Here is a 19170-nt window from a genome sequence, read left to right as displayed (position 1 = left end):
TGGTGGCACTTGTATGCCGACTACCATTTATCAAAACACAGCTACAGCCTCAGTTATAAGTTGATGAACACTTGTTTATCTTACTTTTTATCTCTAAAATGTGCCGCGCCCCCAATTGAGTTATACTGGATATCATCCGTGACGGTGTCATAACCAGTGACCAACAATATAAATAAAATAAATATATAATGGATAAAATAACTTTGTTGTGTCCCTTAACACTTACAATAAAGATCTGAATTGCTTTACAAAACTTTTTTCTTAAGTATTTGTTTAACTGACATTTTTTTCAGATTTTTGCGGGAGGAATGTGTGAACGTAATTATATCTGCCTAATGCTCTAATGTTAATTTTTTTTAAGCTATTTTAAAAGAGCAAATTTTGGCCGATTTATTGTCAAGCCCTAATTATAGCGCTTTAATTATCAGCCATTTGAATACAAACGGCGCATCAATAAATGTAGACAGAAAATATAACAGTGCTCACAGATATATATATTCTTTATCCTCTAAACACTTATTATAACAGCAACTTAATGAGTCACTTACAGGGTTCTAGAATACTTTTTTAGATTATTATTTTTTAAACATGCACTCAGTATGATGCAGCGCTGTTCTACACCACCGTAAAGTACCATAACTTTAACTACTGTACAACAATAAATACATCTAATGCTGTAGCTAGTAGTTACCTTCTATTAGGTGCAACATGGAATATATCAAACTATACTTTTCATGAATGAGATTTATTTGTAAGACATTATGTAGCAAGCTTTGTATTAAATTGATGCATGAAAAACAGTGCTCCAGAGCATTCCAATTATCCAGTCAGTCTTTACCACAAGCAAAGAAAGGTTTTGGGCCAATTTGGCAGCATTGGTAAACCTTGCAACATGTTGATCAAGAGCATGCGTTCGTGTTCACCAAACTTGAATGGTGTCTCCAACATCTACGTTAATTCTCTTTTCCCTTTTTGTACTTTGACTATTATTTTCTATCCTCCCTTCACAGTGACAGCAGCATGGACTGAATTATTACTGATTATGCTCCTTTATTCTCCTTTTGGAACAGTCAAATCCTCGCTCCCTTTGACACAGGTCAGTCTGACCCAGCTAAATAAGATCCCCTTGAAAAGAAAGCCTCCTCACTCCAAAGATTTGGAAAACAGGCTTTCTTTCTTTCTTCCTTTCAAACAAAACTCAATGTGCAGCAAGGCCATGTGAAGAGGAATTGAAGAATGTCCCTTTTTCATCCTTATTAATAAAAAAACGGTTATTTGGCAGGGTGGGTTCCTTTTGAGCTTGCTTTGTGGCTTATCTATGTGCTCTGCTCACTGCTCTGAACGCACAGTGGTACTTGGAACGCCAAGGTTCTCGTGTTTCTAGGCAACAAGGAAGACAGTGAAAGCCCTTTAAAAAAAATAAAATAAAGGATTTAGAAACTCTTAAAGCACAGTGATTTAGTTTGCTGGCGAGAGCAGCTCTTCTTATAAAACTAGCGAAGGCGGCACTGCATCCCCTCAGGAGGCACTCAAACCTGACAGCAGCATCAGTGGAGCACAAAGGTGAGCAAGGCGGCTTTAATAAGAATTGCTTTAAAAACTCACATTTTAAACCAATTTAACAGAATGTATAACTAAACCTTTTTATTTTTTATTACATGTATTATCTAGAAACAAAAAAGTTAAAAAGGGAGTCTTGTTTTTTCTGAAATGTGATTTAAATAATAATCAATTACAAATTAAACTGGACCTAAATAAATGTTTAATTCTCATAAAGATAAATAAAACTCAACTGTAATTAGATTATGGATGAAGTTGTTTTGTGTTAAACATGAATGGTAGCTGCTTTTGCTTTGTGGCCAAACCATTAGGTACAGTCATGTCACTGCTGGAGGTGCTGACCATCGGCTCCACAGTGGGTTACCCTGTGCCAGATGGAGTTCTTTTGCTGCTGCTTCTTTTTCTGCTGCTGCTGCTCACCGCCTGGGAATGGACACACTGGTCAAACATACCAGGTAATGCCTTTCTGCACTATAAGGAAAGTCATGTCAGTAATTGCACACACATCACATTCCATGTAATAAATAATCCAAAAGGGGAGTTACAGTAATCTCCCTCCATCATAGGAGATATGTTCCAGTTCACCTCTTAAAATAAGTGAAATCCGCAATATGGAAATACCATTGAATATTTTTATAGCATTTATGGCACCATTTTTTTTTAAAGGTCTTTAAATATACTTTCAAAAAAACACACAAAAAAACACATTTTAAACACAACATATTGAGAGAGTAACAGCAACAAAAAAACACTAAATTATTGTAGAAAACGTATAACAGCATAAAACAAATCCCAAATAATTTTTTTCATAACTAAGCATCATATCACAATACACCCCAACGATTACAGCTGCAGATTATAAAATAAACTTTGATCCGTCACCTTCTGCATGCAGAAAAAGCAGGACTGAATATTTTGACAGTCAACATTGTCAAGGCCGAGCTGTGATTGCTTCCTGTTTTCGTTCTTCTTCTTTAAAATTTAGCCTGTGCCAAACAAAGTAATGTGCCGCCATCCGTTGGTCGAAAGTGGAATTACACACAAAATAAACAGGAGACAGAACAATGTATGAACTCGTTAACCCTTAACACGTGATAGAGGTGGGAATGACTAAATTGGTGAATGTCCTTTTTAAGCACTATAGACAATGGATTTAAATCAGATACATATAGAAAAACAACTTCACCAATTTCCACTCTTCCTTCAGGTCCATCCTTTCTAGCAGGACTCGGTCCGGTTCTTTCCTATGCTCGTTTTATTTACACCGGCATAGGAACAGCGAGCAACTACTACAACAAGAAATACGGCAGCATCGCAAGGGTGTGGATCGACAGCGAGGAGACCCTCATCATCAGCAGGCAAATCCCTCGAAAGTCGAATAGTTTTTTTTTTGTAACAATCGGATAATCTGTCAAGATTTTCTTTCAGATCCTCTGCGATCTATCATGTCCTGAAGAGCGCCCACTACGTATCCCGATTTGGGAGCAAAAAAGGCTTGGAGTGCATTGGGATGGAAGGGAGGGGCATCATTTTTAATAGCGATGTGGAACTCTGGAAAAAAGTCAGGACTTATTTTTTGAAAGGTGAGGAATTCTTGATTTGTGTGTGTGTTAAAATGGATGGCTTTGTGTTCTTGCGAGGTGGTACTCATTTACTGAGAAGGCACATATTTTAAATTTTGTACTTTACAAAACATATAACAATAATATAATTAAATAGTTCATTGCGTCTCCTCCCGGTGTGTCCGACTTGGCCACCAGGAGGCAGTATAATGCAGTCATGAAGAAACAAATGAAGAACTACTGAGTGACTCAGATAACAGCAGCATTATTCGTTGTTTTTCTCAAAGGACAAAGATTATATGCTTCTGAGTATTGTTGTATAGTCTGGATAAATTTTGCAATATGCATTGGCATTAAGCTATAATGAAGATTATTATATTTTGTTTGACTTGTTTCAATCCATTGGTGAAAATTATTTCCACGCAGCAGTATAGTATATAATAGTTCAATGTAAGCATTTGAGAAATTTCCATTTAACATGTTTAAGCTTTTGCCTTACACATTTTATGATTTATGACTTGACAGCCCTGACAGGACCCGGTCTAAGGAGGACCGCTTCTATCTGTGTGAAATCCACAGCAGAACATTTGGATCACCTCCAGGACACGACGGACCCGTCGGGACACGTGGACGCTCTCAATCTGTTGCGAGCAATTGTGGTGGATATTTCCAACAAATTGTTCCTCAGGGTGCCACTTAATGGTCAGATGAGAATCTATTTCACACTCTCTGTACGTCTGATTGACAAACCGGCAATGGAAAAGTTATTTCCTATATTTCAGAGAAGGACTTGCTACTGAAAATCCAAAACTATTTCATGACTTGGCAAACGGTTCTGATTAAGCCAGATATATTCTTCAAAATTGGATGGCTCTACGATAAACATAAAAAAGCAGCGTAAGATGCTATCACACAACAAATAAAAAACATGTCTCCCAATCCAACTCATCGTCATGCACTTGATTGTTGTGTTGCTGTTCTGTCACCAGCCAGGAGCTTCAAGACTCAATGGAGATTCTTCTTGACTTCAAACGAAAGACGATTAAAGAAACCGAGAAGCTGGATGACGAGCTTGACTTTGCAACAGAGCTTATCTTTGCTCAGGTGACTGTTCATTTGTCCGTGGCAACATAGTACCCCACTATATCGAATCCAATACATATTTTATATTTAACTCATTCACTGCCATTGACGGCTATAAAGGTCAAAAATTAATTTGAACTATTTCTATTAGTTTAACATTTTTTTCCATTTTTGTTAACAAGAATATGAAAATGTACATTTAGAACAGATATAAAAATTTGTGATTAATTGTGAGTTAACTAGTGAAGTCATGCGATTAATTACAATTAAAACATTTTAATTGCCCCGCAAGATGATTATTTAAAAAATTAGGGGTGTCAGGCGATAATTTTTTTTACTAGTAATTAATCGCATGACTTCAAAAGTTAACTCACAATTAATCACAAATTTTATATCCGTTATAAATGTACAATTTAAATGTATTGGATTCAATATAGTGGGGTACTATGTTAAAATTTTTACTAGTAATTAATCGCATTACTTCAATAGTTAACTCACAATTAATCACAAATTTTATATCCGTTCTAAATGTACAATAAAATAAAAATCTAGGTTTTCGTACTCTTGTTAACAAAAGTAGAATTGTTTTTTTTAACTAATAGAAATAGTTAAAATGATTTTTTGACGTCTATAACCGTCAATGGCAGTGAATGAGTTAATACAGAGCAGAGACTCCAATGTGTGTTCTTACTGTGTTCTGCCTATGAGATTGTTGCCTCCCCTATTTCATTACCTACAAAACCCACTGACCCACTCTGACCTGACTGAACAGAACCAAGGGGAGATTTCTGGCGACAACTTGAGGCAGTGCGTGCTGGAGATGGTGATCGCTGCCCCGGACACCCTCTCCATCAGCCTCTTCTTCATGCTGATGCTGCTCAAACAGAACCCAGACACCGAGCAAAGCCTGGTAGAGGAGATTAACACCGTCATCAGTACGTTTGAAATGATCTTCAGTCTTCAGTGGGTACTGAACTGATTTGTTTTCAGAGAGAGGAATCGCGGGGATCAGCTAGCGACGGGTTGGCCAACCTCTCCTCACGATTTGTGGCACCTCTGGAAATGTTCTTGTGAATACTCAAACTGTTTAATAGTAATTTCGGTTTATGTTTATTGTAAAACTAAACATGAAACAACAATAATTAGGCCTATAAGTTTATTTATAACAGCCACGTTAGCCTTAGCCTTTTGTGGACTAGCTTAATGCTAATGCTAACATATTGGGGACCGCTTTAGGCGCGCGCACCAGATTGAGCAGCATAATGTGCATTGAGTTGGAGTAGAAAGTGTGACAAAAACAGTTTAATTCGTTTTAAAGATATTTAATGATGTCATTGTAAGATTCTATAAAGTACAGTGAACCACTGCACCACTGGATTCACCTATTCAAGGATAATTACTTATTTTCTTTTTTTTACCCCAAAATATATTGTTTTAAACTTTATCATAATTTGGTGGGGTGTTTGGAGCCAACCCCAATTTTTCATGGAAAAAAGCCCCCGTGTTTTTATTTATTTATCTGTTTGCTTATTGGGTTAAAACAAATTATTTGGGCATGTATAAATCGGAAGATTCGATGTGTGCAGATAGATACGTACTTGATTTGCGAGTTGAATTTGGCTAAACAATTTTGCTCCAACCACCCAAGGATTGAAAAATTCTAACATTATTGTTCAGCGAGTTTCATAATCTTAATCCTCATATTTGTTCGATGGCATTGTATTAATTTAATAAACCAATCCGATTTCAATGTGGTTGGATAACATCAAAACATGAAATTCCTCACACCTTACCATTGCTGTTGCAGATGATAGTGGAGGAGAAAACGTGGATTACACACGTTTGAAGGTGCTGGAGATTTTCATCAATGAGTCGTTGAGGTATCATCCGGTAGTTGACTTCACCATGCGCAAAGCTCTGGAAGACGACGTCATTGATGGCATCAGCGTTAAAAAAGGAACAAACATCATTCTCAACATTGGTCTCATGCATAAGACGGAATTTTTCCCCAAAGCTAAAGAGTTCAACCTCCACAATTTTGACAAAACGGTTAGTCGGCTCTACTACAAAAACACATCAAGGTTGAACCTCAACATGACGTCGCTCTCTTGCCAGGTTCCCAAACGTTTCTTCCAGCCGTTCGGATGCGGGCCTCGCTCCTGCGTGGGCAAGCACATCGCCATGGTGATGATGAAGGCCATCCTGGTTACGCTCCTCTCTCGCTTCAGCGTTTGCCCGCGCCAAGGTTGCACCATCAACAGCATCAGGCAAACCAACGACCTGTCTCAGCAGCCAGTGGAAGACGAGCACAGCCTGGCTATGCGCTTCATCCCGAGAGCAACGCAAAGTGCTCACGCTCTCCCCACCGACACCATCGGCTCAGACTACTTGCTTGCGCTGTCTGGAAAAAGGTGCTAAATTTGTACATTTCAATGGCTTGTCACGCTTCGCCTACCACACCTGATGAGTTTTGTATTGCAATAACACCAGTCACCACTCGATGGCAGACATCTTTCAGTAGCACTTTAAGAAGAAGAAAACACATTGAAACGATAATGATTAAAGAGCATTTGACGGAAAAAGTTTTAATATCGCATGCCACAATGCATTCTGGGAACCGAAGAGCGGCCGAAAATTTGATCCGTTGACAGTTTTTGTAGCGTGCTTAGAGTTGTGTCCTGCGTGTCGTCAGGGAGACGCTTGATTGTACCCAACATTTACCAGTGTGGAGCATTTATGTAATTTTTTCTAATCATACACAGTAGCGGTGGGAATCTTTGAATGTCTCACGATTCGATTCGATTCCGATTTTTGGGTGTGCAATTCGATTCAGAATCGATTTTCGATTAAGGACGATTTTTGATTCAAAATTATTTGATTGACAATGATTTTTGCTTCAATTTATAAATGTTCAAGGAATCATAATGATCTACTCCAGTCTGACTCGCTAATGCTAACTAGTGCGGTACTCGCGGCACTTTTATCACTCAAAAGAACGACTCCACGCTGCAAAAAACAACTTTTATTGGAATAACTTGATCGTGACTTTGATCGTGACTTTTTCCTTCTATTCTCTAATGTGACTACAACTTAACAGTGTATCAGACCGCGTGGAACCACACTGCCCTTAAGTGGCCAAATCGGCTATAACGTGAACAGCGCTCCCAATAAAGGCACACACAAACAGTATAATTTAATTTAAATAAAATCGATTTTGGGACATTTTAAATCGATTCTGAATTGTACTACATGAGAATCGATTTTTTGGCACACCCCTAATACACAGTAATTATTTGTACCCTGTAGGGTAGGCTACATCGCAATAAGTTGTATCTTGAAGGTCAAAAATGGACCTAGTACCCTTTTTTTTTTTACAGTTATATTTTCTCCTGTTTTTTTAATGGGTTTTTTTTTTCAGCTAGAGAAATTGTTTATAAATAATCTTTAAAATTTAACATAGTTATTGAGCAAACTTTAACATAAAATATTGTGAAAGAGATTCAAGTCCTTAGGAACTGCTGGCATGTAGGTCATGGCTCTCAGCCTCAAATGCCTGTTTTGCTTCCCTTAAAGTGGAAATTTGAGATAAAATAAAATAAAATAAATAGATATAAAGCATCTCAGTTTATGGATGGATGGTTCATCATGAAACTTAAACCAGTCCTGACATGTGGGCATACTGTGTAGTTCCAACAACCGGAAAATCAATTTCTAAACAATGAAACAAAACCTGGCAAACTAATTTCCTCACTCTTCAGACTCTTATCATCTGAAAAACAATTCTGGCATACGAAAACAGAGTTGCCAGAGGTGCAATTTTTATTGGCCCAGTCTTTGCACATGTGGCAACAAACCCCAAAATGCCTTAATCTCTCCTCTAGCGGATCCACATGATTTCTCTTTTCGTTGCTTTCGCACAAATTGTATTTCTGCTTTTTCACCAACGTAGTGCGCTCAGAGCTAGCTCCACCACCCCCATTCACTCCCTTGGACCAACACCGCCCCCTGTGCCAAAGCGCGGTACTGCAACACTATCCCCCATAATGGCACTCTTTTCAGCGAATACTTTCTTACTTGTACTTGAGGTTTTTTTTTTTTTTGATGACAACTGTTTACTTTTACTTGAGTACCATTTTTGGCTACTCTACCCAGCTTTACATTTGATGGCACTAGAGACAAAATAACATTTCTTTAGGATTTCTGTAAATATTTGTTTCCATGTATTGTATTATATTACATTACACGTCACATGTTTCTCCTTCCAGTCTGCATTTGTGTTTACTGGGAACAAAAGGTTTGATATGTGATAAGGTTTGAAATAGTTGCCTGTACACACACATGATGACGACTGGTAATCGTGTTGGACTTGATGAATTTATTGAAGTTGGTGTATTTGAGTCAGGCACTCTGCAATCTGAACGGATACTTGCTTCTGTACCACAGGCACAAACCAAACACGCCACCACGGCTTAAGAACATAAGGCTTTGGGTTTAAGTTTTGCTAAGTTCATGCACACAATTATGCTTCACAAGCAACAGCAGAACAAAACAAAACCATTTCCCTGTTCGTACTAAATAAAAAAAAAGGCTGACTGAATCTGGCACAGCGCAAAAATCAGCATACTAAGGTTTCTTTTCATTAAAATAAAACTAATTTAAAATATTTTCAGTGACAATACAAAACAATATTTCTTCAATAATTGAATACAAAAATATAAGAATTGCTATCATCCACCTCTCACCATAATCACAACCAGAAAGGTGAGTGCATAGATTAAAACGAGACAGGACATGAACGGAAAATTGACATAATTGAAAGTCATTACATTGAAGACAAAACATGTCAGCATCATTTGGATCGCTTTGTCACGGCTTTACAACTTCAGTAGTGATGTCCTGATTTGAATAAATTGAACAAAGTGTTTTCCTTCAAATACTGCAACACATCTTAAGACCCACAGTTAATTCTAATTATTTGTTACCAAACAATACTCCAGCACAAGCAAGTGGTTTCTTTCACGTATTTAGCATCCATGGATTCATAATTTTAAGACATATTTATTATTCTGTTCAATTTGTTTTTCCACTTTTTCAATTTTAAAACTGTAAATAAACTGTAACACCATCAGGGACACCCGTATACTCACGAGAAACAACAGATTGCAGTCTGCAACTTGCCCTTGTGCATCTCAATCACCATTAAAATTGAAAGATTCTCATTTCATATTATGAAAGCGTACCTAATGTTATGTCCGGTGAGCATGTGGTCGGATGGGATGGTGATTGTAATGGAGAGAGACTAGCCATGAGACACTCCCTTTTTATTCTGTTATTTTCCTCTGGTGCAGAGCTGATGCAGCTCAGTGGTTCAAAGTTCCTGTAATGCTCTCTGGCAGTGATAGAGCAGGCAGTCGGGCAGGTCTGGGACCGGAGAGCGCAACCACACGGCCAGCGTGCCATCATGCAATCGACAGTGCATCAAACATGGCTGATCCCGGAGGATCTGGCAGGCTACAATTCCTTCCATTCCTGGAGGGAAAAAATGAAAAGAAAAAAAAGCTAACTTCCAGTTACATTCAGTATTTTTATGACAATGTAAAGAATGCACCATTTGTATGGCAGTTGATGGCACTGTTTTGGTACTTATTTTGTTTATTTAGCAAATAATAATTTACTGCTTGTAGACCAGTGACAGGATATTTGAACATTTGGAGATTGGGGACGATTACGTGATTTTCACCTGAGTGGGGATTGAGCCAAAAAGAAAAAAAGTTGTTTTTTTTGTATGCTGCAGCAAAAAGGAAACTGTATTTGAAGAAACAAGGAGACATGAACGAGCCAAAAGATACTTCTTAACTTGTCTGCTTTGCCTGATTATAAAGCCACCTCACGAAACAAGCAATTGTCACACATGCAAATTATTTGGTGACATTTAACTAATAAATCGATAGGGTCGTTTGTAGATGAGAGAAGTCACACACTAACGACGAAGCTGCTTAGACATTTTAGCCTATTAATAAATTAGATAAATCAAATGCACTCATCTAAAGGAATCCCTCAATTTATGTTAAGTAAAACTTTAAAAATTAAAATTATTTTTGCATTTAGAAATTCAGGAAATTAAAATAACACACTCTCTTTCAGCCGATATGATCATCTGAAAATCATGTGATCAGCCCCGATTTCTAATCACTGAATCGGGACAACTATTATAAATGTATCAAATGGCAACCTTGGCCATTGTTTAACTCATTCACTGCCATTGACGGCTCTAGACGTCAAAAAATCATTTGAACTATTTCTATTAGTTTTCCATTTTTTCCACTTTTATTAATATGAGTATGAAAACTTAAAAAAATATATTGTACATTTAGAACAGATATAAAATGTGTGATTAATCGTGAGTTAATTATTGAAGTCATGTGATTAATTACAATGAAAATTTTTATTTACCTGACGTGATAAAAAAAAAAGATTATAAAAAATTAGGGGCATCAGGCGATTAAAATTTTAATTGTAATTAATCGCATGACTTCACTAGTTAAAATTTTATATCTGTTATAAATGTACAATAAAAAAATTCTAGGTTTTCACACTCTTGTTAACAAAAGTGGGGAAAAAAATGTAACTAATAGAAATAGTTCAAATGAATTTTTGACGTCTATAGCCGTCAATGGTAGTGAATGAGTTAAAATGTTGTGGAACATAATTAATAATTTGTGGATATCAACAGCAAAACTGTTATTTTTCCAGTCAACCAACAAAGTAAAACAAACAATGTCAATTTTAAAATATAAGGCAAATTAACAGTTAACAGTAACAATGAAATATAAGCAGTTTTTATACAGGTAACCTATAAAAAAAACGGAAACTGGTCAAACAGCTGACGTGTATCCAGATTCAGTCTGAAAGACAATGTAGAGTACTTGCTTCACTCGGAATTATGACCCATTAGACGTAACAGTGACGTGTCCTTACCTATGATGGCCACCACATGAAGGTGAAGTTTCCTCTTTAGCACATCCAACGTCGCTCTCAAAGGATCCTGGACATCCGTAATGAGCGTCAGGTTCTGTTTTGTATCATTCGAGAAGGTCAGCCACATTGTGCCGTACTCCTCTGTGGACAGCGCCAAAGGCCTTGAGCACAAAACAGATGAGTCTGACAAAAACAAGCAAATAGTCATATTGATTGAACGCGGCAGCAAAGGTTTCACCTGATGAAGGAGGGAAACGGCAGTTTGTATGAGAAGTGGCCTGTCTGAGGAGTTCCATCAGGCATGTTGTAAGAAACAAGGCCGGACACTTGAAAATGAACTAAAGGCTTCTTGGCAGTCAGGGAGTACTGAAACACTTCCACGTGCTGGTTCTTTAACTCTTCTACTGGACTTTCAGAGATAGAGGACACCTGGGGAGAAAATGGCAAAACTTTGGCACAATGAAATAAAAATAATACTCAAGCTCCAACCTAAGACTGAAGTCGAGCAAATTTCTACTTTACCGCAACATCTTCCGAGTCCAACTGCACAAGTAACTGCTTCGCATCAGAGTCGGAGGAGTTGGAAATCAAAACAAGCAGCACCAAACTGTCGTCTTTGTGCACATGGCAGGCGGAGAGATCCACGCTGCGGCAGGAGCACACAGGAGTGATTTCGGAGTGCGTGGCTTCGACGCAGTCGGCAGGGAGGTAAGAGGTGAGACAGAAGTCTTTCGTTCCTGCTGGTTCTTCAGTCTCAACAGATCCAGCAGCGATTAAACCGTTGTCCCTGACGAGAGCGGGCTCAGGTCCCCGCACGTCGCACTCGGTCAGCTCGTCCTCTGCGTCGCGGGTACCGTTAGCAGCAGCGGAGTTCGGAGAACTTGAGGGGAAGGACCGCTCAGGGTCCGTCTTGGAGTCCGGTGGACTCCCCAGGAGGTTATCGGCGCTGTTGGGAGTAGGGATGACGGAACTGGATGTCTGCTTGGTGATGTCTGACGACGAGACTTGACCTTTAACCTTTCTCCTCAACCTCTGGGGTTTTAGCTCAGAGTTCCCCATCTGTTTTAAAGACAAAGCGTCATCAGTGAAAAAAGTAGGGCTGAACATAAAAAATAAATAAATAAATAAAATCAAAATATTAAAAAAATATTGCTGTAGGTGCTTACTGTACATGTATAGTTGACATATTTAGGGAAGCATTTCATTTTTGTAATATTTTTAAGAGAATCAAGTTGAAATAAAGGTGCCACATTTCTCAGCTCACCAAGGACAAAGATGATTGGGAGCCGAGGCCCACAAACAGTGACGACGCCAGCTGCTGTTTTTCCTGATTGGCGGCCGGCGCTGGGCTCGGGTTCTGCGAGATGGCGATTTCGCCAATCTGGCCGGCTGAATGGACCGGACTGGGCACTTCCACCTTGGCAGCTTCTTCTGCAAACTCCCTCTGGGCCAAGTAGCCTTGCCTCCCCCACACCCGCTTCACTTTATCCAGCTTTAGAGTTGTGGGACTGAAATAGAGAGTAGACATCAATATATACTACTATTGATGTAGATGGATGGAATTTTCTTAAGTGCTTTCTCAAGTGGACTTTTGTTGGGTTTCTAAGCTTGGTGGAAATCTAATTTGTTGTCTTAAAACTGTTCCATATGAAAAAACGCCTTAGGCTTTCTTTTTTTCTTTTTTTGCTGTGTATTTGAGACATCTAAAGATTTGAAATAGAAATTTTTAATTCCTGGCGCGAGTTCAAAACGGAACATTTTAAACGAAGAGGAGATACAAACCCTTCTTTGTGCGAGGGGTCGTTGCCGTCACCCGACAGTCCAGAGCTCACTGAGGGCAAGGTGGGAGACTGTCTGCCGTCTAAACTTCCCAAGGGCATGCTGATAGCTAGCGACAGGTCGTAGGGCTCCGCGCTTAAAGCTGAGGATGGAATAAAAACAAAGCAATTCAGACGCTGTCACCTAATACATATATTTTAAAGTTTTACTGAACCTTTTGCTTGAGCGAGCTCTTCCTGACGTTGATGTGGAGACTTATAAGGAGCAGCGCCAGCTGCCAGTGCTTCGGACACGTATTCATCCAAAAATGACAAGGAGGAATCGACCTAGCAAGCCAGAAAATCGTTCTATGTAACAAACGTGCAGTACTGAATGCTGCTACATGATCACCATTTCCAAAGTTACTATATGTTACCTCCAGAGGTTCCATGAAGGCATCTCGAGGTAGCACCCTGGCCCACAACTCAGGATTCAAGTGGAGGTTCTGCAGTTCCTGGGCCCTCTGTCTCAACACTGTGTCCATGGAGCTGCTATACGTTTCGGAAATCCCCTGAAGAGCAGACATACCTGCCTCGCCCTCACAGAGTTTCGTCATTGCCAAGAGGACGCAGCTCTTCGTTTCACTGCTGGTCTGCTTCAAGTCCAAAAGCGTGGCCAGAAGACCCAGAACCGTGGCGGGCTCCAAATTTTCTCTCAAATGAGAATATTCGCCAAGGACCTGAAACACAAACAAGACTGTTAGGATTTACCATTTCAAACAATACTGCAACATGTTGGTCAGCATGGATGTTGCGCTCACCCAGCTGATGACCCGGAGGAAGCGCTGAGGCAGCTTCTCAGGCTCTCCCTGTAGCAGAGACACGTAGGAATCCACTGCAAAAAGCCTCAACATCCTGTCTTGTTCCCCACCCTCAAATCCTGGACCATTCGAAGGAGAAGACACTTGAGACGATGAAATAAAAAGGAAAGCAAATTCCATTCAATCACAAAAAGCTGACTCGCCTTCTGAGACCAGTTTGAGGAAGTTGTTGGGGATGTCGGGCTGCATCAAGTCTCCACCCAGTGAGAAGACGGTGTTCATGGTGTCAATGAACCACTTGTTGTCTGGTGCATATGTAAAATGTTTCATAGGAAAAGCAATGATATCAATTCCAGGTACATTTTCAAATGAGCCATTATGCTTGTCTGTTTAGAGATTGTCTAAAAGCACAACTGATTCAACACCAGGGATGGGCAACTGGCTGCACCACACTCTGATGTGTGCCTCCCTTGATTGATTACAAAAATTAAATAAAAAGCATTCTTTTTCACCCCCTCCCCCCCAAAAAAACTGATAAATATATGCTCAGAATATGAAAAAAAATTAATAATAATATATATATATATATATATATATATAGTGAAAATCTGCAACTTTCGTTTTAAGTTGTAGTATTACCATTCACCACTAGATGGCAGACATGTCTTAATCGCGTGTAGACCGGGTCTTACTGCCCTACAACATGAGTAGGCCTTTTTTGCGAATTTGGAATGACATGCAGGACAAACATAGTGCCTTGATAATATTAAAATTTTGAGTGAGTTGATTTTTGTGAAGAAAAAAAAAGTACAAAATTCGTTTTTGCACTTAATTTTGGTTTCTTGTTCAGCAGTTTTGTGCTGTCCTTAAATGTATTTATTTATATGAAAAAAAAGAGCCCTTTGCACTAGAAAATACAGTATGTGGTTATTTTGTTTCTTTTAAGCTTTTGTTGTTGAATAGTGGGCCTTTTATATGTGCATTGAAAATATATAATCAAAAATTTCATATATTAAGAGCAATGCATGTACTTTGTCCATATTTAAAATAGCATTTTTGCATTTAGGAAATGTGTGATCCCATGTGGGCCCCCGCAGTAGCACTGATGAAAAATTGCTGCCCCATCCAGCATTTAAGTTGCCCATCCTGATCTACAGTAATTTCTGGACTACAAGGCGCACCTGACTATAAGCTGCGCTAGCAACATTTGGGGAATACTACATATATCAGCCGCACCCGTTTGTAAGCCGCAGATGTTTTTAATGTTACCGCACCGGGTTCCCGCTATTTTAATTTTCATAACGAGGGTGCAAATTGTCTTGCTCTCATTCTGTCTCTCCTACTGTATTTGGGCTCACTTGGTTTGTTTTGCTCTGCCTGACGCTCTTGCGCTTCCTTTATAGTACCCTCTTGAGATCTGATGAATAAGCCGCACCTTTGTATTAGCCACAGGGGTGAATGAAAGTGAAAAAAGTAGTGGCTTGTAGTCCAGAAATTACTGTATACAGGCATAAAAATATGCATAAAAATTCTGCAAGCACATCTGTATTTTTTTAATTGATATTGTGATATTAGTTGTTTTTTTTTTGTTTTTTTTAAAGACTCGGGTACTATATTTGCCTCTATTTGTCTTCAAAATGAACAAATGCTTTAATTTACAGTTAACGTAATGTTACATTGCCCAGTAAAAAAAAAAAAAAACTTCCATTCATACATTTTGAAACAGGATTTTGTTTTTTTTCAAGGGAATTTCCTTGCCAGGGCTCTAGAGGAAACAATTCTTAACAGATTCAGAGATTACGATTAATATTAATGGTAAAAGTCGCTGACATCAAATGTAATGCTAATAAATATAAAACCGGTTTCAGATTCAGATGAAATGTAATTGTGAACAATAATATTTCTTCCCAAAGGATATTTTTCAGCCACTTCTGCCACCTTCCCCACCAGGTCAATGGTCGTGTAGTCATCCTTACTGGTGCGCAGAAACTCCAGCATTTTCTCCACAATGACAGTGACATTCTTTCCGTTTGTAATCCTAAAGAGCAACTCCAGCGTCTGTGTGCAAGCAAGAGATGATTCAGTGATATCGGGTGAGCGCACAACCTAGAAGATCCACACTTGAACCAGCATCTGTCTAACCTCACGCTTAATGATGAGGTCAGGATGATCGAGGCATTCTATGATGGTCATCTGATGCTGCAGCGCCAATTTAGGATCCTGCTGGACCACGTAGGTGAGTGCTTTCAAGCCTGTAGTGACACCAAAACATTGACTTTTGTAAACAGACGTACTACAGAAAAATACATTTGCAGGTTGCCTTTTGTTCTTACCTATATATTTCAAGTTAATCTTTGGCGACAGAATAAAATTGCCAATACATTTTGCAGCTTTTTCCAGGAGTTCGCTTTTTGGATGAATTGTGTAAATACATTTCACACACTCGTACAATATCGCTAGAGAAAGATAAATGAGGCGATAAAAGTGAAATTAGAAGTAGATGAAGCAGCACTTAGAAACCATGTTTGTTATTTCAAATGCGTTATACCATAAGTGATGTTGTGGTTCATCTCTGCTCTTCGTAAGGACTCATCAAGGACTTCGTACATAATCCCACTTGTACTGTGTTGCACAAAAAAAAACAAAAAAAAACAATCAAAGCAGAGCAGTTGATGGCCAAATCCATTAAGACTGCGATTAATTACCTCTGGTCACTTTTCCCAAGTAAGGACAGAATCCTGAGAAGCTGGATTTGAAGCCAAGGAGCAGGAACACTATGATAATTGTAGTCCATTGGCAGTTTTCCAGCCACAACCTGCTTCAATATGGTGACAAAACTGCTTGTCAATTCCTTGTAACCTTCTGGATTCTCCTAAAGGTAGAAAAAAAAAACAAGGAAGATAACAGATGTTCAAGTCAATCAAACTAAAATGTGTATATTTAGTTTTATCGTGTCACAGTAATTTTGTTTGCGTTATTAGCAATGATGAAATACAGAAGAAAAAAAATACCTTGATCATTTGTAAGTAGATGTGCAGTGAGGCTGTCATAACACCCGGATCCTTGTCACACAAAGCTTTGCGAAACTTGTTATGGATGTGTTGAACTTGATTGGGTGCAATTAGGTAAAATTTGTACAGAGCCAGGACTGCTTTTCGTCGAATGATTTCTCTGTGAAAAAGTCATGTTCAAGAGCCATGTTGGGTGACGGCCAGTGCATGCATAAAGGACATCCGTCATGTAAACCTTAAAAAAAAAAAAAAATCTTACTTGGGGTGAGTGAGCTTCTCTTCCACTAGAGGGAGGATAGCCGGTATCATATCTTTGGGGAACAATTGACTGACAATAGTTAGAGCCATGCACACTTCAATTAGGTTTGTGCTCTGGAGATCCTAAATGCATAAAAGGCATGGAGGACATGATTAATTCCATTTTAAAATAGTCAATTCTTTATTTAAAAACAAAATACAACAAAAACATAACCTACCTTTAAGACGGTATTTACAAGGAGGAGGAGGAGCTCATGACTTTCATTCAAAAACAAGGCCACAGCAAGGTAACCTGGAATTTGCAATGACCGACAAAATATTTTTGAGGGAAGCACAAGATATACTACTGCGAGCTCTACTCTGAATTCAAACCACTTGGAAAGGAATTCAACCCGACATTTTTAGAGCATCAAGAGGATTTGATCCAAGAGTGGGAAATGGGGAAGTCCCAATTATATTATTTTGTGCCTGAGTCCAAGTAATTTCATTTTGACTATCTGCTGATACTGAATCCCTATCAGATACCTCGGCAATACATAAGCAAGAAAAAAAAATAGACAGTGTGTAAAAAAATTTAAATAATGGCAAACACATACCAACTCTCTTCTCCAAGGCGGTGCCTTGTTGAGCCAACTTGATGGCATGAATGTAGCAGAAGGAAGCCTCATAGCCCAACATTTCACAGTAGATGGCGCGCACCATGAGCTCCTTCATTTGCCTCTGATGATTGACACATGACACCAACATTCAACATTACACTCCACCTGTTAACAAGGGCAAATAATATCTTGAATAAAGCAAACCATGGATGTGTTAGGGGATGACGCTTGATCTTTAATTGCAGTTAGTTCTTGTTGAATCAGTTTATCTTCCTCCTGAACAGGATAAAAACATGACAAAGTGACAGGGGTGTCACAGCCAGAACCACAATCCTAAAAAACAGCCTCTACCCACCCCCACACACCATCAGACTCGTGAATAACCACCATTTTTTCTTTTGTAAATCCTACTGACTTGAACGTTTACACTGTGTAATACAATACCTCTGCAACTTGCAATACTTGACAAGTTGAATGACTTCATCTTTGCACATGATATAAAACATTTTCTTTTCGCATCAAGTAGACTCATGCTACTGCCAAACAACTACAATGTCCTTTTTTTTTTAACTTTTTTTTTAATGTTCTTGTTTTTATATTGTTTCTATGTACATTACCTACAACGCCCTTCTCCCTTTAGTATCCATCTTTCTTTATTTAAAATGGCTCTTTATTTAATCTTGTATATTCTTTGTATAAGTGGAGGGAGGCTAGCAGCCATTGTGTTGTTACTGTGCATACGACGAACAAACATCTTGAATATTGAATTTTTAACATAATTTTTTTAATTGCAGCTTTTTTCCTGAGATTACATTGTTTTAGTTCTTGTAAAGAATACAACTTTTTTTCTTTTTCTATTTACACAATAGGCCTGTATTCGCATAACAGGAGTTTTTTTCTTCTCCTAACAATATGAAAATGTTGTCATAACATCACCACCCTTTTCTCTAAAATAGACACCTTTTGATGAATATGGCATTTAGGATGGCTTTAGGATTATGAGGTGGTCGTTGGGGAAAAAAAATGTCTCCCATGCAAGGGGCCCTGGCTGGACCCAAAGTTTGAGAATCCCGTAACTAAATTATTTTACTCAACTGAGCCACTGAACATATCTACAGATTTTAGAGTATACATTACAGATATATGGACAGTACAGTAGCATGTTAAACGTCTTATATATGAAGTTGTATTATATGAAAGCTTGGGGCAAAACCAAACTCACATGCTTTGACGTTAGTTCTGTTATTCCTCGGATGAGGCTTCCCAATTTGGAGGTGGAAGACAGTTTGGCAGCCCCTGGTTGAGAGTCGAACGACAGCAAGCTCGGCAGAGCTGTCAGGGTTTTCTCTACTACGTCGCTCATTTTGTCCCGCTCGGGAGCTGTTTTGCTTTCTAAACGTTACACCGGATGCGTCGTTTATCCATCTCCGCCACTTTGTGGTACACGTACAGTCAATAATTGTTAAACGCTTTCAAAAAGGCAAGGAAGAAAAATGCTTAGACTGCAGGCGGCCATTGTTGTGATGCTATTTATGTCACTT

General features: G+C 38.7%; 2 protein-coding genes across 3 annotated transcripts; one reads left to right on the top strand and one right to left on the bottom strand.

The window, feature by feature from the left end:
* The first annotated feature begins 1577 nt into the window (after positions 1–1577).
* Positions 1578–11885, top strand: cyp19a1b (cytochrome P450, family 19, subfamily A, polypeptide 1b). Its single transcript, XM_086073550.1, has 10 exons — positions 1578–2015; positions 2768–2918; positions 2989–3143; positions 3648–3824; positions 3905–4019; positions 4112–4226; positions 4978–5140; positions 6013–6254; positions 6321–6616; positions 11815–11885. Exons 1-10 carry the CDS (start codon positions 1832–1834, stop codon positions 11852–11854), a joined length of 1638 nt encoding a protein of 545 aa, XP_085929676.1. The 5' UTR covers positions 1578–1831; the 3' UTR covers positions 11855–11885.
* On the bottom strand, positions 8561–19144 carry ap4e1 (adaptor related protein complex 4 subunit epsilon 1). 2 transcript variants are annotated; one of them, XM_086073548.1, is made up of 21 exons: positions 18852–19144; positions 17834–17905; positions 17627–17750; positions 17249–17322; positions 17032–17153; positions 16773–16932; positions 16467–16633; positions 16310–16383; positions 16095–16217; positions 15904–16013; positions 15680–15819; positions 13965–14077; positions 13762–13880; positions 13378–13680; positions 13177–13288; positions 12966–13104; positions 12448–12691; positions 11706–12242; positions 11422–11612; positions 11184–11344; positions 8561–9734 (listed from the first exon to the last, which is right to left on the bottom strand). In XM_086073548.1, exons 1-21 carry the CDS (start codon positions 18990–18992, stop codon positions 9574–9576), a joined length of 3387 nt encoding a protein of 1128 aa, XP_085929674.1. In that variant the 5' UTR covers positions 18993–19144; the 3' UTR covers positions 8561–9573. The 2 variants fall into 2 exon arrangements, with proteins under 2 accessions (XP_085929674.1, XP_085929675.1); XM_086073549.1 differs by lacking the exon at positions 17834–17905 and having other exon boundaries at positions 17627–17794; positions 18852–18990.
* Positions 19145–19170: the final 26 nt, after the last annotated feature.

This window comes from Leptonotus elevatus, chromosome 4, assembly GCF_054856555.1.
Source record: "Leptonotus elevatus isolate MCC_2025b chromosome 4, RoL_Lele_1.0, whole genome shotgun sequence".
NCBI lineage: Eukaryota > Metazoa > Chordata > Actinopteri > Syngnathiformes > Syngnathidae > Leptonotus > Leptonotus elevatus.
This window is presented reverse-complemented; position numbering and strand designations above follow the sequence as displayed.